The 25407-nt window shown below is 42.3% G+C and overlaps 1 protein-coding gene across 5 annotated transcripts in view; it reads right to left on the bottom strand.

Moving 5' to 3' along the window:
• The window catches only part of SPIRE1 (spire type actin nucleation factor 1), a 543573-nt gene that overhangs the window by 498884 nt on the left and 19282 nt on the right, over positions 1-25407 (bottom strand). For all 5 annotated transcript variants that reach the window (XM_086965582.1, XM_086965585.1, XM_086965586.1 and 2 more), the window contains exon 2: positions 11168-11202. In XM_086965582.1, coding sequence (XP_086821708.1) covers positions 11168-11202 — 35 coding nt within the window. The remainder of the gene's footprint in view (positions 1-11167; positions 11203-25407) is intronic.

Genomic DNA, 25407 nt, shown 5'->3' with positions numbered 1-25407 from the left:
CTGTTTGCTATAACCCCGGACATGGCAGCGACTTTTTTTAATGGGCGAGTAAAACAAAAAGTTCATATTTACCTGGATTTAAAAACATTACCAAATTATCCGATACCCAACCCGCTATGACGGTTTTATCACATTTGTTGTGCACCCAGCTGCTCCTTTACCAACTACTTCTGCGTATCCACCAAAAGCATTTAAAGCAGGTTGAAAGCAGCAGGATACTAAAAAGGTATGCACCATGCTTTGTGGTTTGCAGCAATGCTACTTAGCCATGCTGCATTTCCTTTCACTGAACAAGCACTGGCAAAGACGATACGTCAAGCGCTGGCTGACAGCCTTTTTGGATTGGTTAATACTGGTTTTATTTTGACATGGTTTGGGGAGCTATGAAAACACTGGCTAAAAGAAAGAATATATTTTGGTCTCGCAAAAGGCACACATTGCCATAGCAGTCACTGAGGCAGAAAGAGCTACTTTGAATGTGAATGTGCTCCATGTGAAAGAGCAGAAAACAGACACTCACAGTGAAGTTAGCCAATGGCTGAAGTGGGCTTACTAACTGCCCCTGCAGCAAGTTGTTGTGGGCTGAGGAAAAAGCGAACTGACCAATAAAAGACCAGTGGTTGAAGAGGGCTAGCCGAAAGATCATATATGTATTTATTTATGCATTTTTATATAGCACACTCAACTCTTAGGTATCAGCACACCGAACATGAAACAAGAGAAGACACTTCAGCTATAATCGAACTGGCAGAAGGAAAAAAACAATTTAACAACTGAACAAGCACAACCCGGTACCTTCTTCTTGACAGCGTCCAACAGGAGGGGTTCATAGTGGATCATATCAGAGAGCACTAGGTAAAAAAAAGTGTGAAAAACGACTGCCTCATCACAATGCTATGCTTCACCCCTAGTGAAAAGGGGGCAGCCATTTTACTAGTGGAAATACCATGCAGCCAATTTAATTTGACCACTGCACGCGGATTACACAGTATCCATCGCCATGAATATAACGATTCGCTATAATCAATTTTCACCTACACCAAACGAGTGCTGGAAAACTATGAATCCTCAAACGGGAGTGGCAGATTTCACAGGGCACACTTTTGAGACATCAGCTACTGGCACTAAGTACCCTTTATTAGAAGTGGCAGCTTGTTAAATGGGAAAGCAATAGCTTTCCCTGACATCCAATTCACCAGCTGTCCTCAGTCACACTGCATTACCATGGCCAATGTGCTTCCAGGGTGAAGCTTCTACAGGTGGAGACACGTGAACATGAAAGTTGCATATGAAGAAATTCATAAACTTGGAAAAATAGCAAATAGCATACCCACAGTCTACTGGACAATAGTGGTGCAGCAAAAGTGGTACTCCTTTTATCATCAGTGACTATTATCTTCATGTACAGGTCATAGCACGACTAATGGTGGGTAGCACATTTTCAATATTCATGGGGTAAATGCTTTTATACCTGCTTCCAATTAGGCAGACTGGTAACGGGGTATATGGAAATCTATGGCATCTTATGATGGAGCACACAGCACCCACAGGGAGTGAAAGGTGTCTCACATCTATACTTGGGTACACATGGAGTGGGATACCCCAAAGGGCGGGGTTTCGCTCTATGTATGTAGCCATTAGAGGGTGCTTTATCAGATTTAGAAATAGTGGGAACCGTCTCCCACTCGCCTGCCAACCCCCCCTATGCCGCTCCCACATGGCTCCTCCCAGCATAAAACACTGAAAAGCCAAGTGCGTGTCTAGTCGGAAAAATCTTGTGCACACCCAAACATAGAACTGTGAGCAAGGGCATGTCCAGAGCCGCAGGCATACACAAAAGAGATGGGCTGTCTGCCAACAACTGCATCGATCCTGTGCCCAGAGCTGCACTGTAGATGCAAGAAGCCAACACCAGCCCCCGACTGCCCAGAACGCGTTCTGTCTTCAGTCCACAAAAGACCGAGGAAATTCTGGGGTGCCAGATATCCTCAAACGGACCAGAGCAGCACCTTGGGTAGCTGGTTGATACAAAATAGTACACCATCTACAGCAAGAGGCACTTTTAGACGATTGGCTCCCTTCAAATGTTTAGGGATAACTTTGAGTAGTCAGTTTTCCTGGGACCAACAGCCACAGTTTCTAAATTTAGGTTCATTAAAACCTCATCTTTTTATTTCGAAGTGCTCCTGCACTTGTGCAGAGATGAGACGAGAGAAAGCACGATCTGGCTTTTCCCCTAAAGTAGCAGCAAATATATTCCAGGTCTGAGGAAAATAACATGTTGCTACTCAACTTGAAGAAGAGAAGGAGGGAGACGGTGTGGCATGTAAAGCCTTAATGCAGCTTAGAGCAGGAGTCCAGCTGTCCAGTCGCTGCCTCGATGACCCTCATTCAACAGAGACAGCCAAGATCAGAGACTTGCAATTACTGCCCAACCTGACCAAGAGTATGGCACAGAGGGAGAAGCTGAATATGCAGAGAGTGAATACTGCATAGGGAAAACAGCTAGCAAACAGAGAGTTGTCGGAGGACTCTGCCCGTTTGATGTTCCCAATCGAAGTGGTGAAGTGATCAAAGCCTTGTCAAGCCATTAATTCTGCATCAATGACTGCCTCTCCTGCAAAACTAAAACTATTGGACCCCATGCACCTCAGACCTCTAGACTCAAGCTGAAAATACCTGCCTGTGATCAGAAAAAGAGCCAGCGACCAATGTCCTAGCATAGCATAGCCAGTGCCCATCGCCACAGTCCCTGTCAGCGACCCGTGAAACAAAATGTGTCCGCTCCTCTGCCCATACCAAATTGAGATCGACCCTCCAAAATTTATTCTCATAATCAAGCCAGATACTGTGTTTCAGTTAAACCAGTTTCTGAAGTTGTATCCATCTGCTGACATGGGTCTAGAGTTCCCTAGCATACATCAAAATTAAAGTACGCACAGGACTACACTCATTGCAGTTGCACGCAATTGAAGACCATTAACTAATAAAAAATGTACCAAAACACGTGGTGCCCCAGCACATGTCAGTCAGTAGGATGTGCACAGGAATACCCACATTGTCAGTGCTGTCATATGCTCAAGCCTGACCCAAACACCATCAGTGCCATGTACCTATGCAGCCAGCAGATGTCAGAGAATGTCATTACTCCTATATGCTGCATCAAATTTCATTCAACATCTTATACCCATCATATGTCCGTGAATGCATGATTACCCTGTGATAAAGTAACCCACACATGCTAGTCAATTAAACCACGTGACTGGGTATGCCCCATAGGCCAGACAATTCAATATTACCATATACAAGATCACCCAATGTCTCCTATATTACTCAATGCCAGCTAGTACCAGGATGTACTCCATATTTCTACAATTACACATCAAGCATTCGTACTTGTGCATACGTACCCGCTCGCGTCCTCACTCCCTCTCCACCTGTCTCTGCCTCACTCGCACACTCTGGTTTCCATCCGTAACATTCTAATGGCAGGATTCCGTCCCGGCTGTTGAGTGGGGTCGTTGGGATAAAAGAGATACATAGTACTGCCTCCGCAGAAAGAAGCTACTGCCCCACACGGCATAATGGCCCAAAATAGGAGCTGCAAGGAGCCAGTGGTTGCAAAAAAGATACTAAGGTATGGCACTAGAACCAGACAGCAGCTGAAAGAAAGCTTCTATTTTGTCCCCACCATGTCTCTGCTTCCTCCCATCACGGACTGGCCCTGGAAGGGTGCCTGTTAGGCTCATATGAAGAGGGGAAAATAATTTGCCTGTATTGTGAACAGACATTCAACATCCTCAATCCTGCACTTTCACTTGCTTTTACGAGCACACTGTCCATGTGGTTGGAGGGCAATTTTGCATGTGTGGACAGATGGTGTGCTAGCAGATAACCACCCACTAACATGTAGCGTGTGCATATTAGTGCCCATTACAAAGTTAATGGCTTGAACCTAGTACAAGCATGAGCTAACCTAATGACAGTGGCAGAAGGCAAGGTTGGTTGGGCTCCGGCAACATATTCGAATGGGCTGGCAGGCACAAACTATACCTCGCTGCTGTGTGGGTGACCGGATCATAGACCGTGTGAAGTTCCTTACATGCAAGAACGAGGAAAACAAATAGAGATCTGAATTTTGTGTTGGAGGCTTCTTGAAAAAGTCAGTGGATTTTATCTCAAATGAGACGCTTTGTGCCCCTTCCATCATCATCCGGTGGGTAGAAGCTGGGCTGCCAAATAAAAGATTTCAACTCTACCATTCATGGCTAATCCTCTTACCATATGAACGGATACGTATGATTTAATTCTTGATCAATTGTAGGATAGTATAAGTCAGCCTAGAGATCACAGCTTTTGTTTATATAAGGAACATATTAGGAACATGACGTTTTAGCAGCACTATAGTTTTAGAAAAGGCTACCTAGTAAAGGAGATGACTAAATCATTGCTTTTTTTTATTTAATTTGCAAAGTGAAAAAAGCTAATCCTTGATGTTGTCCTAACATGGTTCTTTAAATATCTATGTCTTGTCTGTGCATGTGAATGCCTGAGCTTCAGGACAGGGCATTCTGCAACTTTCTAATCCAGATGCCACTCCTTTCAAATAAACTTCCAGGGACTCTGTCAACAACAGTCTCAGGGACGCAATGGGCATGTGCGCCACTTTTTGCGACGAAAGGGCTTGCGCAGCCACTTCTGTAATACAGATCACACTGGTGCATGTGCAACGCTGGCACTATTCCAAGAGGCATTCGCTCGTTTACCTCAAGGGGAGGCGCCACGAAATAAACAAACATGTGTCTATGCACCTCTGCAGTATTAAAGATGGAGGTAAAGAGGACATCAGGCGGTGCACAGACAGAGGTGATGAACAGTCAGTGATCCCCCCGTCCCCAAGGCAGTCTCTTGGAAGAGGGGAAAGGTGATCTAAGGGGCCCTGAGATATTTCCCTACAGGCAGGGGGCAGTCACTCACTGCACCTCCATACAAAGGGGGTGGCCTATGCCCCCACTTTCAAAAGCAGTCCACGCTGCCGCCTGCAGTAGACAGGCAGACTGGCTGCTTCAAACGATCGGTCTACCTTTCACTAATGTGCTGCCCTGGGGAAAGCGTGGTGCACAGCTGTGCTGGACGCAGCGCAATCACTGTAATACGGAACACTGGTCTGCGCCCAGCACGCGCAGTTAAAGGTATGTCGTGGCAAAGACCATGGCAGTGCACCCTATCTATAATATAGGCCCAGGAATTTAATCATTTTGGAAATGCTTGGACAATGAGAGAGTGAACTCATCATTGCATGCACCCCTACATAAATGAGATGGACAGACGAGCAGGTCTCATGTGCCTTTGTCATCCATGGTACAGCTTGTCCAGGGCCACTGAGATTTAAAAATTCAGTCTCGCCTGCGTTTTTCACATTATTACGAAACAACTGTTTTTGCCACATTAAGCCACCCTTTGCTACTTAATTTAGCACATTAACAAAATGTTTCTTGCTCAAACGGATCAAAATGGATTCCTCAAAAATAAAACACAGGATGCCGCACAGTGTGCAAATTCTAACTAGTCACCTTACAGTTGCTAATTGCTGTTGTAATCAGTTGCTATATTAGAACTAATGAGGTGCAATCTTTGCGCAGACAATATTAATGTGAGCTAAAATGAAAAAAAGCTCAATAATTCTGCACACAATGTGCTGCATTATGCCTTATAATTTAGTCAACCAAGTTAATTTGGTTCTGTACTACCACATAATTCCGGTGACCCTGCCCATGTGCGAATTTTGAAAGTACAAATTCACCATCATTGTTTGTACACGTAGGATTATCACGCAAACAGTCATTGCAGTATGATATGGTCTGACAATTAATCCCATTAAAAGAGGCTCTTCTTTCTACAGTATACAGATGTAGGGCTGGGACGAGACTGTCTCACATCATATAGCAACGGTCCAAGCTATTTTCATGTATCATTCAACACAGTTATTTAGACACCAAAGACTTATTTCAATATTTCCAACCCCTCCACTTCAGAAATACAGACCCAAACACTGCGCATAGGACGCCAAATAATGAAAATCAGCCAGGCACATGCTAACCCTTTCTAAATGGATTTTATATTGGGAGGAAGGGTAACCGCCTCTCTCCAGGTCATCTTGTACACTGTTTCGTGTGCTGGATTTACGCAGGATAGACTAATGCATCCAGATTGTAGTATTGTTTTGCTTCGACTGAACTAATTAGACTAACACCAGGGCAAAAGTACTAAAAAAAAAGTGGGGGGGGGACGCTGTCACCGGAAGTGACGTCACGTCAGGAAGTGACGTCACGAAAGGTGGCTCCGATCTCGTCCCAGAGAGGCCAAAAAGGTGAAGTCCAGCTGTTTGGCAGGGGGGACGGCGTCCACCCTGTAAAATAAGTTTTCAGACGCCGTCCACCCGCGTGGTACTCCGACTCGAGCCCTGACTAACACATCTGAAATCAATGACTTGTAGCTGAAAAGTTTACAACTGGAGACAGTGTTCAAAATGACCTAGATAAAGGTGGTCACACTATCGATAGGGTTTGCCACAGTTTGATCTGCAACCTTTTAGATTTTTTTTTTTACCGTCCAAGAACTCTAAAGCTTTAGCTCGGGTCCTTGGTTCAAGATAAACTCCTTCTTTTCTCACCTGTTGGTGTTTGCGGCTCTTACCCTCTCTTTCTTTGTAGAAGATCTTAGCAGGGCACCACATCTGCCATGATGTATTAGTGAGAGCTCTCCCGAAGTAGGAGCAGGTGAGGCATTTTTAAACACATGTCAAAATGGAAGGTGGCTTGCATCTGTAAGCCCGGCCCTATCTGCTTCAAAGGCTTCCGCTTTACAGCAGCAACACGAGTGGCGTACCCCAGACACCCAACACTTGCCACACTGCAAACATGCATTTTCTACCCCTACAAAACAGACTTGGTATCCTCTCACCTGACCGGCCAGGGGGCGCTTTAGGTTCACGAAAGTGGTATAAAGAGGCAATACAAGTGCTACTTTATGAGTAGTGGTGCGGTTTCTCATGTTGTTTGAACGTCTTGCAAGCATCTAAAGCTGCTCGTGAATGGCACGGGGTCCTTAGGAACTATCAACAAATAGAGCAAAAAAAAAAAGGGGCTGCAGATGTTAAGGTAACATTTTGTCTATTAGACAAAAGACCTCTTCTGCCACTCACCAATAACAGACAAAGCTGGGCAAGTGTCTTATCATTACTTATGATTATTTTTGTGATTTAAAACACATATGATTGTGTGTTTGCATGTACCTTATGACAATGACGAGTGGTGTTAATTCATGAAAATGGTAGGCAACAGACGTGACGTCACATCAATTTACCCCCCACACCACCCCCAAATTAAATCAGAGTCGATCGAATGCTCCCCCCTCAGCCCCTCATCGGCCTCCTATTTGCTGATGAAGGGCTAGGAAAATAAAGAAAGTAACCAGCTTTCCTACAGTCATGTTTCCTTTCAGTTGCTGTAACTTCCTTTCGAAATCTTATCGCAGGATTATTAGTAATAATAGTGGCAGTGCCAAGGGTAGCAACTGGTGACCCGGCTATCCCTACTTAACGTCCATGCTGGTACACCGACAACATTCCATGATGTGGGAGCTCGCGCAGCTTTTACCTTACAGCGGAATGAGTTCCACTCCGGTCACTTTGGGTGTGTTTGCTACAAAAGCATTTGGCCTTTAAGGCAAAGGGGGGCTAGCTCAGGTAGGTGATAAATAATTATTGAATTTTTCTTTTGTTTGCATTCTCCTAAGCTCAATTAAAACGTTATCCCACTGCTTAGTAAAATCTGTTTTCCATGTCTATATAGTCCTGATGTCCAGTCTCCAAGGAAGCATCAATCATATTTTTAGTTCGGCCTCGTAATTCGTTACACAAGGATATTTCAAAAGGCCTAATTCTTGCTGAATCATGGAATGCTGGGTCGGCCAAATGACGCAGAATATGTCTTGTAAACTCATAAAGGACAGGCATGCTCAGACGTCGATTAGTCACGAGCGGTTGCTGCGCGAGGCACAGCCACGCCGACCTTGGGATGGGCTTCCTGTCAGACAAAAATGAAGACGTTCAAGTTTGTATTCTGCCGCCGCGAGTCCAACCCTTCAGAGGTTCTTCCTTCGCTTCGAGGACTGCAGATGACGCAACTGGAATATCTTAAAAACACCAAGTTGTGCCAGTGCGCCCTGTAGCAATAAAGCATCTAATGGGGACATGAAAGCGCACACCATCATCACTTCTTTGCCTGCATCTCCCGGGGCACTGCATTCTTTTCTCAACGTCTGACGCATTCCAGTGAAGAGAGCTGTGGGGAGGGCCGGGGTGGGTAGAAGCATCTCTCACAACTGCTTCCTCAGGCAGATGATGAATGTCAAAGCACTGAAGAGCAACCATGGGGAATCACAGCATGCAGGATGGCCCCAACAAAGGCAGAGAAGCCAGGCATGGAGAGGAATGGAGATGACGGCATTTACCGAGGTTGTGACCCGACTCGATGTGTGTGGTAATACAACAGCTTGCAAAAACCAACATGCGGTGGCTTGACAATTCAATACCGCCCACGCCTTGCTGAATGAGGTTCAATGGTTGTATTGTTCAGCGGTGAGGACAGCAAACTCTGGAGGGACGTTAGGAAGCAGTGCGCATGTATGGGATAGACTTTCAACCAAGAGATAGGCATCCACTAAGACAACTTCACGTGCACAATTACAGCACTAAATACTCAAGGCTTGGATAAAAGATCTTTGAACTGGAGGTTAAGTTATCAGGACAGATGATGTAGATATATACAGACACAATGTAAGGTGCATCCCCACAATATATGTTGTAGATCCCTACAGCAATATTCAGGCTTGAGAGTTGGATCACACTATATCGGAAGCAGCCTAGAGAAATAAATAAATACATAGACTAAACTTCTGATAGAGACAATGGACATCATTTCATGCCTTACCATAAAAGAATTTAATCAAATGCAGTACAGCGGAGAAAAGGTATATAGTACAGCGTAGAAAAGGCATATAGTACTGCTATCAGTAGCAACGCACAAGATTTTAAACATGCTGAACCACCAAGATTTTCTTACAAACCCTCCCATCCCCCACGTTCTTCATTTTACCCTCAAAAAAGTTGTGGCTACCAAGAGAATATCTTCACAGTAGCACTCTCGGCTTTCCAAAAAAAAAATGTAACCTTTTGTTTCAATCTGTAAAGCTTCCAAGTTTTCAATGCACCTAATCTGCGCTCATCACAAGTGTATTTAAAGTCTTAATACACTCATTGAAACCGCACAAGACGTGCGAATCAATCACCTCTACACCAGCACCAATATTCTTCATTTATCCATACCTTGGATCGTACCCCTCCATTTCGACCAAAATCCAAATTACGCTTTTATGCTAAAACCTTGGAGCAAATATTCACAGGAGAGGTGCATGCCCACCCAAAAACATACTTTTTTCTGAAATATTAAACAACCATCCTTCAATTCCCATCACGGGACAGAATCAGCAATTACGTTTACTGGCCCCCAAGTAGCATAATCATCACAATACTTTTAAGCTTATCATCAACTTCAATACAGTGATTGGTGACACAGTTTCAATGAGAGGCTTTCCTGTCACATAGCAATACCTAAAAATGGATAAGTGAATGATTATTTAAGCGAAAGCTGAGATCAGGGAATGTCTGCATTTAACAGACAAAATTATATGTAAACTGTCAGATGTCAATTCCCAAATAGAAAAGGTTTTAAGTCTGCTTCCATATTACCCTGCCTTTTTTTTAATTAATCATTTTAAAGACTGATCACTATTAATCCCTCCTCTTCCCACGGACACACACAGTAAAAAACAATTTGTATCTGCGGCACTTTATTCTGGCAGTGTCCTACATACAGGAAAGCAAAACAGAGAGGCCAGTTGTCCCAGAGCCTTGAGTTTACTGTAGGACTGAACTCGTTCAATGTTGTAAAATTTGAAAAGCTTAATGTTTGATTTCACATTACAACTACTTGTGGCAAAAATCAGCTGTGCAAAAACCTATCACAAGCAACAAAGATTATGTTAATTGTGCATTTTACTGCTCGATTATTTTAGAGTGTAATGCAAAGGAGGCCTACATTTTAACTAAAATATGTGCTTAATTCCAATCTATTGGCACAAATACATTCACAAGGAAGCTAAGGCATGTTTACTACATATACTGTACTATCTTATCTAAATAATATTACCAACTAAACTGTACCAATAATTGTTCTGCACCTAGAGGTAGATTCTTCAGTGTGTGAGGCGTAGGCAAAATAAGAGAAACATAAAAACAACCATACCATCAAGGTGATGTGCAATAAAACTTACAAGTGTAGTATTTAAGGCGGGTCAGATTAAAACCTACGGTGCCATCAGATTGAAAGGTCACTGAGGGGGTTGGAGACATACTCTGTTCATGGTGCCCTCCGGGAATGCCTTTCTTACTAGCTTTTGCATGGCACCCACTATTGCTGCCTTACAGGAGTGCCCATTCAGACCTATGGTGCAATCCTATTACAACATGAACACAAGCCTGTTGTGATATCACCCTCATCAGACATTCCCTCCCTTCTTTCAGCCATATATTTTTCTCTCCTACATGCAAGCAGTGAGGCCTCGATTTTAACAGTTTACATTAGCCTAAATTTCAACTTCTATAGTTGTGGTTTTCTTTTATAAATCATCACTTTATTTCTTTGCAGTGCTTTCTGAAACCAGATCAAAAAAGTCTTAGTTTAAGGGCCAACCGGGCCTCGCCTGTTGAAACAAACCCGCTGGTGAGCAGCTTTTAGAGGGAGGCTGTAGGCTTAAGAGTATCCACTGTCACAACAGAATACCAAAATTCTAATTTCACACTCATCATCAGATTCCACTGAAATGGTACTATGAATAGGTTCTACAATTCAAAACTGAAATTGGGCCCGTAATCCTTTGTGTCACTAAAAATTAGAATCGCCCACCAATACTTATTAATGTTCCTATGCATGATTAACAACATTATCATGATTACTACGCTTAGGTCATGTAAGGTCAAGGTTTTTGCATTAGGAAAAGTATAAAGCAAATTACAAAAAAGGAAATTATCGAGAAAATGTCTTACCTCTGTCTCTGTGCAGAGCTGATGTTCAGATTTGCCTACATGGAAAAAAAAGACTCTTTAGATCCTATATCTTCACAAAAACAAAAGAACATAAGGCAGATTTAGCAACGTTTTACTTCAGGGAGTGTGCCTGTGTGTGCAAAATACGTTCCTTACAAGAGAACATGAAATGAAGCTCTCATTTCGGAGAGAAGCAGGCCTGAGAGTCCATATTCCCAGGCCAAAATGGTCTGGGACTCTATGAAGTTAACTGCAATACTTGCACCACCCTTAGTGTGCTTTGGGTTTAAAAACAACACATACGGTCATCAAGAACTAACCGAGCGTGGTAACTCCTTCGCAGCGCCAGGTATGGTTCAAATTACACGCCTTCTCTATAAACGATACTGGTTATTTAAAAAAAAGATTGTACAGCCATTGAACCATTTCATTTTTGGTTCTCAGGTGCGCCAGTTGGTGACCGTACAGTAGCTTAAAATACACAACTATTACCTTTATAAAACAGGGCGGATTTATTCCTGCTCCGATACAGATCGTACAGTTTCTTCACTAAATGTGTCCCATTATAACCTCAGTGCATAAAACCCCGAGATGTTGGCTACTGAGACCTTATGAAAGACAGCAACCAAACTTCAACTCAGACCACACCAGTGCCCAGTTTAAACAAATATTGGTAAAGCAAGAAGGTCTGACTCGAAGGCTCTAAAATATGGAAACAGCATTTGTATATGCCCACATTTGCACATTTCATGAACTACCTCGTTAAAGCCAGACCTAATCGCATCGTTAAAGAGTTTTTGGTGTGAAAACAGACGAGGGAGAACAATGGATAAGACACGAATGGAGAACACAATGGGAACATTTATAAGGTGAAAAACAAGGGAAATAAACATACCTGGAAAGTCAATAGCACAAACTTAAGGAGAAAAAACTATGGAAAAAGCAGACAGGGAAAGCACACGTGTTCCGACTAAAAGATTTTATGAAAGCCAGTTCTAGTGAAAAAGGAAAAGAAAAAGGATTGTTTTCAGTGTTCAAACCATTATGAAATAAAGTATTTAAATGATTCACCGTGCTTGTTAGATATCGAATAATCCCTCCTCCACTGCAAATCAAGAACTTTATAAAAGGCAGAATCTGAATTAGATGTAAACAATCTGACTCTAAAACCGCTAACAATATTAATTCACTGCCTCTACTACAGTAAGCGAACCCTTTTTGTCATAAACCACCTACAGCTATTAGAAGCACATTTTAGATGTTCGCTAGAGGTTTCGTTTATCCTCCAAAGCACAATCTTCGCAGATTAAAGATTCAAAGCAATAAAAACCATTTTTTATCAGGGGTTTGTTGTGCCTCTGACCGCACAATATGTGCGGATCAAATTGGAAGATGTAAATACTCAGCATTCTGGATGTTCTATAAAGCGATTAATAAGATTTTTAACAATGGCCAGCCTTGTATTATACACAGGCCATTGCTAATTATTTTTTTTAACGTGCATTTTGTGCTTGGGGAGTCCCAGTGGATTGTGTACATGCTACAGTCTGGAGTCCACAGAAATTTCATAAAACTAGGATTTTCCTGCAAGCTTGTTCTTCCAAAATATTTTTGTTTTTACGTACTGATAGAATTGCAAAGAACCAAAAAAGAGTGTGCGCTTTTCTCAAAAATGATCATGCCCTTAGCTAATTTACCAACTTACAGTCAGCTAATTGCCAGGCATGTTGTGAGCTCAGAGGTAAAATTGATTTTAATCTGGTCTGGCAAGCGGTGAGGCCAACGTCTGTGAACCGATTTGTGGAGATATCACACTGCATTTTAACAACTCTTTTCTTCACAGGGAGCCTGGAAAGGAGGAGGAAGTGGTCCAGCCTGACGTACTTAAGCAAAGGATCCATACGCAAATCTGGGCTCTCAACATTCTCTTACAAGACTTCCGAGAAGACCCAGGCACATACGGAACAGTCTGACCATATTCGTTGGTCTCTCGCTTAATGGCTAGGGAAAGGCAGAAATTCAAGTAAACAAGTGCCGGAGCCTTGGAACATCTACATTAAGTAAAAGCCGAGCAATTACATATCTCTTCCATATGAGAACAAGACACCTTTACCCACACCCATGTTCAAAAAACTCCTCAAAGAAAAATATGTTGAGCTATTTTGTGTTAGGGGGAATAAGATGGATCATTTACTACTGACCAACACTGCCCTCTTACACTTCTTTAAATCTCTAAAACTCCCTTCCTCACTCGTCTCCACATTTGCGTAGCTGTGCAAACATATTCAAATAAAACATTATGCAGAGCTACTGTTCAATCCCCTAGGTCTGTTATTTTCAAGGGCACAGCATTCAACTTGGCGCATTTACCCCCCAAAATGTACGCTAGTCTGACTTGATTCTTTGTATCATCAATGAAACCGGAATTAGGCACCACTTTGATGCAGCTGAACGGAATGCATGATATTTTGGAAATTTCTACAGGAAGAACAATTTCACGGAAAAGCCCTCTGCTCAGACTTGGGTCCATCCATGTAATTAAATTAGGAATAACAAAGTTAAGCACACACAAGATGCGACCTAACTCTCTCACTTTGATCTCGTCTTCCTATTTTCACAGCCTCACTTCCCTTTTCAGCCAGCTGGGAGCCCCTTCACTTTTTGCTGCTGCCAATAGGACAGTTAATTATTCATTAATCCGGTCCCTAAGCCTTTTACAAACATTCCATTGCCATTCATCACCACGGCCAGGCCATTAAAGCGCTGCCAGCTCCCATGAGTCACACCAGGGTATCCTAGCCACTGTGCCTCCTCGCACGTGCTTCCCCAGCCCAGTCCGCTCCAAGTTGGCATCTCTTGCTTGAGAGTTCAAACACATCCATTGCTTTCCTACCATTTGCTGTGGAACTCACGGCATAGGCAAACTCGTGCAGTTGTTTATAAACATTGAAGCACACAAAAAAGTGACAGATGGAATGCCTGAATTATACTCAGTCAGTGGAAATTACTCAGGGCAGCATTCCAGTCTATCATTATTTTGCACGCCATGCCACCTCAGTTTGGACCCAGCCATACGCGGATCAGTTTTGTCCTTGCTCCAATGAGAACAGTCCAGACCAAACAATCACGCTAGGTCATCCTTGAACTGAAGAAACACAAGCAATCCAAGCTCGGTTTCATCCTTTTTAGGGCATATCAGTCAGGTATAGCCTGGTTCCAGAGGTACAGTGTGCACTGGACCCACGTCTGGGTATACTCAGCCCACTAAGGGCATCACACTGAAACATTGAAAAAGTGATCGATGCAATGATTGACTTAATCTCAGCCACTGATAACTACTCAGGCCACATCCCAGTTCATAATTTTGTTGCACACCATCCCACCATGCCTCTTTGCAAGAGTTTGCCCAGTCACAGTCTGCTTCAAGTTGGCCTCCCTTGTTTGAGAAGTTTAAACACACAAGTGGCTTTACTATCATTTGCTGTGGTAGTCATGACCTAGGCAAACTAGGGCAGTTATTTAAAAACATGACACTTTCAGAATGTTTATTTCCAAAACAATGTAGAAAAACTGCAAAGTAGAACACAAAGTAAATATAAAGCCTGCCATGCTTAGTTCTAGGGATATTCAAAATGTTTTCCAGGTGGAACTGCAGGGTTCCTATTCTGCTTTCAAATCACAGACTCTTCCTGCCAAGACCTATTTATGAGAAGGGTATTTCAATTATCTATAAGATATTGATTAATAAAACTCCAGAATCACTAGTGTATCTGTATCTTTTATGCCCACTCTGTTGGGCACTGCTTATGCGGGCAGTAGCGTTCCACAGTTTGTGAGAATGTTCTTGAGGGGACAGTTGATGAGGGACAGAGACAAAAGATGTGGTAACATTTATGTCATTTTCAGCAGCTTTTTCTCTTACTGACTTTTGATTACCGGCTCAATAAATCGTTACAGTGGTAATCATTCAATGGTCAGGTATTCAGTACAATTACAGGCTATATATAGTTATATCACAAAGATACTACATTCTATGTGGCCAATCTCTTTCACAAATAGAAAGTATTTGACAATTATTATAAAGGAAAAAAAACTCTATTTTTTAAATTGAAATTATTAGGTTTGTCAACAAAATGGACGTTTACATGTATCCCTAAATAAACAGACATCTTGCCGCCAAAAACATGTTGGCTGCCTCTGATAAAATTTGGCAGTTAATTTCTGATAAATTATGTCATTTAAACGGCAATGAACTGCCCTTTTAATAATTTCTGGCTATCAGGTGGATATTAATCGAAACATGATCAAAGTAACTTTATAAAAGTGTTAATATGACAAATACAATTTGATTGATTTTAAATTGTTCCATCTAAAAAAAAATCAAACAATATATTTTCATTATATTTGTCAAATACTTTGTATTTGTGTAAGAGATTCCCCATACAGATTGTAGTATCTTTGTGATATAACTATAAGAAGACTATAAAATGTTAGGTTAGTTAAGGGGTTGAGACTGAGTCTCTGAAAGGTCACTGGTTACATGTGATACTGTACCTGTATTCCAACTTACTACCTACCTTACTTTATCCGGCAGGTATTTTTATAATGTATAACATAAATAAAAAAAAGTATTTAAGGGTTAAGGGATGGCTAAGGGTTCAGGATTGTAAGGGTAAGGGAGGGTAGAGGTAAAAGGAGGCAAGGTTTTTATTTTTAGGGTTCAGGGTGGTGTCGAGGTAAAGGGAGGCAAGGGTTTTTTTGAGTTTGGGGCGGGTAGAGAAAGGCAGGTAAGGAGTTTTTAGGATTCTGGGGAGTAGAGGCAAAGGGAGGTGATTTTTTTAGGGAACAGGGGCAGATATAGATAGAGAGGCTAAGGGATTTTAGGATTATGGGATGGGTAAATGGCGGCAAGTGCTTTTTAGAGTTATGAAATGGGTAGAGGTAAAGGGAGGAAAGTGGTTTTAGGGACGAGGGCGGTAAGAGGAAAACTGAGTTTAGTGTTTAAGGCCAGGAACAGGTAAAGGAAAGTAAGGGATTTACAAGGGAAAACAAGGTGGGGAGGTTATCCACAAAACAGAAAAAAAGGGAAAAAACAATTTGAACAAAAGTGGGTTACCCTCCTCAAAAAATAAACACGCACACACACCTGGATGACAGACAGCCACAACCTTTCAGACTCTGCAACAACTTCACGCCTCCCCCCACCCACCACCCTGCTCTCTCTAAATTAAATCATTACTAAGTGCCCATCATGGCCGTAATTCCAAATCTGGCTCAATTGTAAGTCTGATATCTAAAGACGATCATGATAGTGCAAAATATCCACAATTTATAGTTTCACCTATTTTGCCAGACAAATCGTAGTGAAATTTGCGTGGAAAAACTGAGCAACATTCACCTTGTGACGAGGGTAAACATGCTCTATTATTAAATTATCAACCATAGCAAGGTGTGGTACTTGGAATGCAGAGATAATACTGCACCTAGTAAATGCCTCACCCTGCAGTATCATTTAGGCTGTACAGTGTAATCGCCCAAAAACAAGTCCACTCATAATGAGGCCCTTAGAAGTAATGTTGGTCAAGGACAAAATGCCACGTGTATTTTTGTAACTTCACTTAATAAAATCAACTGACTTTCAGCTTCACATATCCATTCATGGCTCTATGTTAAAGACAACAACTTTCGTTTTTCTATTGGCTTATGATCATTATTTTAGTCATGCATTCATAATGTACACCTAAAATGATCAAAGCAGGCCTGCTTATCAAATATGGAAATTCGTTTTGTCAATAACCTTAAACTTGTAAGGACAAAAAAACACTCCTACACATGGCCAAAACAAGTCAACTTCATTTTACTTACAGGGGAATTAATCACCATACTCCTCAGCGCGAACTAGAAATACATTGTAGTACATCATTTGCTTCTCTGAAATACGATTGTTACCCAAATGAGGGCCCTTTTATGATGTCGGTCGACCGACATCCAAGGTTTACAGTCCAACTGCCTTAGTACAATGAAGTTTACACTCTCACGGCCTTCATTGTAATAAGGCGGTAGGAGTGTAAACTGGCCATTCTGACCGACTGGCTTCCGGGGGGGCTCAAGGAGCCCGTCAGCCAGTTGGAACCACAATGTAATCCCTTAAGGACAGTGTTTCCGCCATCGGGATTACAATGTCGGTTTCAGACAGCCTTTCCTTGCCAGCCTTTCCAACATGGAAAAGCTGCCTGAAAGCAACTTTGGTGGCCCTAGCAGGGCTCTCTTGCATCCGTGGCCTACGCTTGTGGGCCTTGGGGGCACCTACGGCACCCCACTGTAAATCCCTGCACTATGTGATGTTGCAGCTTAATAATGTGGTTGGGACCAAGGTTGTAGGATCCCAATTCCGCGGCAATGTCGATCGGAGGCCACTGACTGAGCAGTGGGGTGACGCTCCTCCGCCTTAGCAGAGGAGCGCCACTGCTTCAAGGATTCCTTTGTGTAGCAAATTTCACCAAAATTCTAGCATTTTGGCAAAGGCTGCTCAACAATCCTGTTCACGAGAGCAAAGCATCCTTGTGTTTTAGGTATTACCTGCAATATGAGTAAAAAATGCAAAATCTGACGCAGAAAGACGGCAGATTGCCTTTGATTACATTGTCTCAGGTGGAGGTGAAGAGTTGGTTGATTTGTTAAACTCTCTCTTGCCCTGTACATCTAGACTAGGGTTATTGATATGTGCCTCAGAGGTACTGCAGCTTCAATTCACAGGTCCTGGAAACATCCATGATAAGGCAATGCCTTTACAACGCAGCCAATACAACGCAAGTTCCATTACAACACATGCCATTACAACGCATGCCATTACGACGCATGCCATTACGACGCATGCCATTACGACGCATGTCATTACGACGCTGACCAGCAACTTCCCTGAGGTAAGCAACCTGCGGTGTTAGAATACTAAATTACATTGTAATGGTGCATGCGTTGTACGGCTTGCGTTGTAAAAGCATGCGCTGTAATGGAGCATGAGTTATAAAAACCAAGTTGTAAAAGCATGCGTTGTAAAAGTTTGCGTTGTAACGACATACATCCCACAGGTCCATATAGAGTGTACCACTTCTGCACACAACGACACACCCCCATGTGATGGGCTCAACCTTTTCTGCCGCACTGTGGGATCCCGGATGTACTAAAGCTTTTAGCTTCATGATAAGTAGACTTAAGGGACTTTTTCCCTTTTACTGAAAATAAAAAGACAGGGCTTGTAGACTTTGGTAAAGCCAGAGAGAAATGCTGAAAAAAAGGCAGACAAAAAAGCTTCCCTGAAGTGCAGGCTTCTGTTTAGCCCAAAGACAAGGAGCATTGTCAAACTCTGCTCTTTAACACCGTGGTCCCATACCAGGGGATAACAACGCAAAACTAAGCTCTCCGGTGGGGTAACGTGACAAGATACACCGTTACCACATCAGCCTGGCTGATGCCAAACACTCTCACCCAGGGAGAAAGGCAATGCGAACGAGCAAAACAAAATTAGAGAACAAATGTATTATTGGGTTACATGTGTTGGCCTTAAGGTATTGTAACTGCAAACAGAAACAATGCAACTAAAATGGGAGGTATACAGGCAAAGAGTAAAAATCTAAGACACCCTCAAACTGGTGATTGATTTGTATGGATCACAAGAAGGAACAGACTGCAGCCATCTGTCCAGAAGGAGACAAGACCAATCAGCCTTCTGCACAGCAGTGGCTTGTGTTTCTGTGACTCTCTATGCTCTAAACCCAGCACAAAGGACAGCTTCATGCTATAATTAACAATTCAGTGTGGGCTCGGGAAGAGATGAGAGAGTAAACATCTGATGCACTGAAGTTCTAGTTCAACTAAACATCTATTGTAACTTTTAAGGTTGTGCCTGCTCAGGCCCACCCCTAACGCCCACACAGCTAAACATCTGTGTCCCGCAAACAATGCGTGTGATCAGCAGGGCTGCTCTGATAGCAAGTTTCGAATTAAGGGAGAAGGGGCATTTTTCACATCATGGAAGGAAAGCAGAATGAGTGCTGCTCCATGCACAAGTTTAGAATTCTGCATGAACAATGTTCACCCACCTTCGGTTTTTGCTACCACTTTTATAAGATTCCCTGTCGAATCTAAAGCAATTGAAAAGGTTGTGACATATTTAAAACAAGCACTGGCAAAGACAAGCGGTCTAGAATCAGGAGCAGGAAACTGAAACACACGAAAAAGCTATCCAATTATGAGCAATTGACAGACCCAAAGCTCACTGTAAATATATGTTACAGTATTGTTGGTAATGCTGTCTGCGACAGATAGCTAAAGCAGTCTGTAGCGATGCCACTCAAATGTGCTCCGTGTGTTAACACATGTAGTTTAGGTCTTTATTTTAAGCAACTACCCAGCTAAACTATTACTATCATGCTGACATGACAAAAAGCAAGAGTGCTTAGCCAAGCAGAAAAACGGTGTCATCTTGGTAAACAAATGTTGCAGATTTATTGTTTGTGTCACTAGAAAGTTTATGTTGTTGTATTATAAAGGACACTTTTACGTGATTCCGCTACTATTCGTTACAGTAGTGTCAGCATCTGTAGGTTGGAATGTGCTGGAGAAACAAAAATATTGTCTGCTCCCAGAAACAGGGAAAGCATCAAACTGTTGACAAACTGGAGACGTAATGTGGCCAAAGTTAGCATGCCCCTTATTGGTGGGACCAGAGACCAATTTCGGACTCAGTAGAACAATACTGCATTCTGTATCCATTATGTTAGACAACAACTGTAACCCCAGTTTCTTCTTTGATGGCACACTAAGTTCAAAAGGCGTTTTGGCCATACTTTATGTAAACAGTGAGTTACCTATCCAGGAAGCAAACCCAGTTCCTACAGCAGCACTTTGATGGGCCGCGATCAAGCCTTGTGTAAGGCAGTGGGGCGCTGGCGGGACACAGTCCCATTGGGTGCCTCTACCCTTTCGCTTCTGTGAATCATTGCTTGAGTGGGCGTCACCTAGGCCTGGCAAGCTTTGGGCTCCGCAGCCCCTTTAAGCATCATCTTAAAGGGTTTCTATGAATAATCTCCGGCCTCAAAAACCACCCCGACACGATCTCTTCACTTGTGCTTCAAGCCATGTGCATTAATTAACAGATAATTGGGAACTTCATACACTCCATCTAAGCTTTCTTATAATGCATAATGGCCGATCATGGAAATGTGCACATTCTCTGAGGGGAGATATACTCTCATAGTTAAATTGCCAACATTTTAATCCAGTGACCTACGTTTTAATACAGCCTTCTACTGCACATCGTCTTTAGGTGCCATAATTTGAAGACATGAGTAAAATCTGTGGTGCAATCTACAATTATACCATTTTGACTCGCCCTATAGACTATAGCGTTTTATGAACAGCACCTTATGACCAAGATGCTTCAGCTACAATAAAAATGTTTGACTCATAACCTCCTGGAAGCTAGCTTTGTGCTAAATTAAATACCTACAGGCCTCCTATCACATTCTAGCTTCTATAATGGGGTATCAACCGGATCTTATAGACAATACTGTGCTATGTACCGCATCTCATGGTTGAAACACTCTTACTGCAAGAAAATGTTCTCTGTAAACCTTTTTGCCACTCTGTGAAACCAGGTCTGTATTATATCAAACACCAAAAATCAAACATTATATCAAACACCAATAATAGATACAAATTAAAAAGGAGGGTTAATGAACTGGCATAATAGTAGATTAACATGACGATTCCAGTACCGTCTTACCAGCAGAAAGCCACTATAAAAATATTCTGTAATCCAATCATTTTTTGATCAAATGTTTCAAATGTAAAGAGCAATTAGTGATGGCAACTCGCCCGCCCCCCACTGAGCTGCACCTCAGGTTTTCACTAACCAGGGGTAGGCTTGGGAGAGGTTGATTGGTCGAGGTAATCGTTTGTCCAGCCCAGCTGCCTGTGCCGGCATGAGATTTACCTGGGTACATGAAGGCAGGGGACGCCAGACCATAGAATATTACAGGTTGAGAATAGTTGTAAATCTCTGGTTGTGTGTCTGCACACTGCTCAGGTTTACCTCGGAGTGTTTGATACACCAACATTCTGGGCAATCCTATGCACTGCTCATCTGTATATCACTCCGGGACACACCTCCTCAGATACCACCCAAAACAGAGCTCACCTGTTAGGCCCCACTACTCCTTCAAGATATTTCTATTCAGTAGGTATTGTCCATTGGATTCCAGAAGAGGCACAGCCTCTCAGGCTATATTGCTTCTAACATACTTTACCTCCAAGTATTTTAATCCATGGCTAGCAAAAGAGCTACCAGGGCTTGGCTTAGCTGCCAGATCTCAAAATGGATGCTGCCATTATGGTCAACTACAGGCCACGCCCCAACTTAACATTTTAATCTCTCTAAAGTCTAACCGAACTGAGCAGTCCATGAGCCTACATGGTGCTTCCAGTAGTTTTTGAGGATCCCTTTAAATACTGAAATTATCCCACCCCCACCTTCACCGAACACTTTAATTACAAGCAGGAACTGCTTCTTGTGCAGACTACATGTATTAGAAGATGTGCAAATACAAAGCAAGGGTCTACCATAACACTAAGAAACTCATGTACACAAAATGGCCGCTCTCTTCCCAGATCTGTGAAATCCGCATACTTTTACCTAAGGGGAGAGTGTATACACTAGAAGAATGGGGCGTTTTCTTTTAAAACATGGGAACTATTCATTGTAATCTATACGAGCAAACACTCTTTATTGTTTGCCAACTCGTGTCTTTCGCCTTCAGTTCCCTACAGTCCCTTCAGTTACAAGCAATTGGGTCCAGAGGTCATGTCAACTAGCTTCTAGAAATCAGCACCTGAAATGTGTACTTTCTTCCCTCTCACAACACATGGGAGGCGGCTGGTGCAACCAAGCTTGAGCTTCTGAATACGAGGCAGACCTGAAGAATGCAAAACAAATGACAACCCTCTCAGTGGCAAAATATGTTGATTTTACGTCCACCTACATGGAGGCCCGCCCCAGCACTTCTGCTCAGTGTGGCCTTCATGCAGGGACAGACCAAAACATACTGTACAAATCAGATTCCAAAACAATCTGTAAAAAGTCTCGACTTCAGGCATATTGTGCAGACAAATATGTCAACCTGCCTAGCCAACAACACTAAGCACTTATTTTCGAACCAAGGTCTTAGCATATTCGGGGGACAAATCCATGTCAAACTTTTGTAAGGGAGATTTCATGGAAAGTAAAGATTTTGGTAATCTATATTTTGGTGAGTATATGTCAACAAAAGAGATGCTTTCAGGAGCGATCTAGAAAACACCTGAATACATCTCTCCGGGGAGCATCTAATTGAGACCCCAATCATCCCCGTCCCAAAGATGACTAAGAGCGACCCACACCCACGTCCACGTCCACATTCTCCAATTTGTTTCAAAATACGGTGGTCCGGTGCTCTCAGCCTATACAATTAAACAATACCCCATTGGGTCATAAATACATATTGCAGTGGCGAAAATAATGACACCGATTTTTTTCTAGTACTTGTGCACTCAATACTTATGTTCTTCACCATTGATGATGGCAACACCACCTTTGTTTGATTTCATTTTCTTATTTAGTAACTAATCAACTTTCATCCCTGAATTCCCATAAAGACCATATCAAAAAATGTAAACATAAACCATTTAATGTCTATCATGCATTTAGAAGGAGCCCTTGATTGCTCCAAATGTCAATGAATAGTGTGCTACTCAGCTCACCCTTTCTTCTAGAAAGAGTCCTTTCTATATATAATGAATAATGTTCTCAATGAGGGTAGTAGAGGCATGGCATGTATCGTATTGCAGAAGTCGTCCTTTTAATTTCAATAGTGCCTCATCGGTCGAATGAATTAAACTTCTTTGTATTGAAGCACCACATCTCTGTGCCAAAGTGTTTCGACCTCCCCTAGCGGGGTTGGAGTCTTACTCAGGACTGATTAATTGAATGGGACGAAGATGGGCTCAGATGCGCATCTAAAAATATAGACAAAACTCACTGCAATTTGAATGGCACAAAAAAAAAATCGAATTGTGACCATCCGTTGAGAGAAGGGATACATATAAGTTTCTGGAGTGGAATGTACTGCTTTCTGTAAAAATGCCAAATGTGATTATTAGAATGAGGTGTGACTGGTAGAGGCCTAAACATGCATCAACTGTGCAGTTGCAGTGAATCACCTTGTGGGGAAGGAAGGAGGGGAAGGCATCTCACCTGTGGGTCCTCTTTGGAGGAGTGCCTGCTGTGTCTTAATCTGAAGAACCGAAACAGTGATCGTTTTATATAGTACCATTATATTATTTTTAATGCAGCTGGCTTGGAAAGTGATGCTTGTATGATGACCCCACTGAGCTTCCATGGTCCACATTGTCTTTTTTCGTAGAATGACTCTTGGTTTCTACTGCCAAAAAGTGGCAGGTTGGTCTACTTTGCTTCTTTTTTCATGTTACGCCAAACTCTGGTTAGATAATAACCCCTATATCACCACATGCCTGTGCTCTGCCTCCCTCACGATAAAGGAGAGTTTACTCTGTATGAAGGACAGTAAGACTGAGCCATCATAATTGGAGAAAGTGAATCAATCTAATTATCCTTCGAATTGCCGCGACTTGCGGGCCCCTTCTTCAGCTACCTCAAAAGCCAGGGACCTGTGGATATTTTTGAACTCAGATCAAATGGTCGCCCCTCCAGTCAATGAAGAGGCCAAAAGGGACCAATCCCCAGCTGCCCGATATATCATAAAATCTTCCCATTACACTATTGAGTCAATTGACAAAAGTCTATTCCTTTTGCGCCTGGACTTCTGCAACATCTACAAAGACCTCACCTAAATTATTCATTTCCAGGTTACAAGAACAACAGAACCAAGCAGCCAGAAATTCCCTTAAACATCTGCAAATAGATCTACATCAAATACACCTTCCGTGCTCTTCAATGGTGACCATTCAAACCTGGAATCAAATTCAAGGTTCTCTGCACCATACAAAGCTTTCTGGAAAAAAGACCAAAATACCTACAAAAACGAACCCCAGTTGAAAAATCCGATCATCAGCCATCTAGCTAATTTATCAACTCTAGTTTAAAAGTCTGAAACGCAGAGGAAAGACCCTGGATGTGCAATACGGAAGACTGAAGACTGAAGATAAGCCCTCAAGCATATAAGCCCATCCCATTTATCTGAATGTGTTCACTCAATACATCACTTTTTTCATTACCAAACTTTGTTGTAGGCCTCATCCTGCACTCTGAAATAATCAAAGGTCAACCACAAAGCAATAAAAAAATTCGAAACACATAAATAATTGGAGTTCCAAATTGAATAAAACAAAAATGAAACTCCACAGCGTAAATCATTTTTCCCACAAGACTTTATTCACAATAATTTTTGGGATGTGATTTAGAAAAGTGGTTACGGGACTTACTACGCACACTCTACCAAGACTATATAAGAAAGTGTATGACTGGAGAAATAACAATCAGGCGGTGCTGGAAGTTCAAGAATAAATAGAAGTCCCCACTTCATGCCTCTCTCCGTACCAGTGTCATATCACATAGTCTCTATCACGACAAAACAATAAGGAAATTGTTGCAGTGAGTCACGTCATGCGGACTAGATGCAGCCCACCTTTCAAATTGCAAATCCTTACTTCGCTGGGATAATAAGCATTTGGTGAGAATGCCACAGTGGTATCCACTTCCTCTCATGGGGTTGTGGGAAAGATCAGATGAATCAACCACAACAGCCTACAAAAGAAGTTTACATCTTTTCAACCGGCACAAAGTATCAGCTCACAGTAGTGACTACAAGTCCAGGCCTCGCAAAATCAAACAAAATGTTACTAGACCTGCAGGTCAAGTAACTTGAATAATCTACTCGGTCTAACTGTAATGTACTGGACCCGTAAACTGGTGTCAAATTGTGTGATCAATGGCAACTATCTTTTTTAGAGTCCCTTTCCCTTAATTCTCACGAGTGCACCTTCAAATATGCGATTTCAGCATTTTCTGCTGTACAAAACAAAACTATTTTCTTTGATTAAATAGACAAATGTTTGTACTATGTGTATTAAGAATCTTGCCCACATATAGGGTACACATGATCCCTGACTTGTCTCTCAGTTTACTGATAGCATTGCTGTCAGGGCAGGAGTGTTTCTCAGTTCAT

The sequence above is a fragment of the Lissotriton vulgaris genome, chromosome 4_1 (genome assembly GCF_964263255.1).
Source record: "Lissotriton vulgaris chromosome 4_1, aLisVul1.2, whole genome shotgun sequence".
NCBI classification, from domain to species: domain Eukaryota; kingdom Metazoa; phylum Chordata; class Amphibia; order Caudata; family Salamandridae; genus Lissotriton; species Lissotriton vulgaris.
The sequence above is the reverse complement of the archived record's forward strand: the minus strand, read 5'-3'. Positions and strand labels throughout refer to the sequence as shown.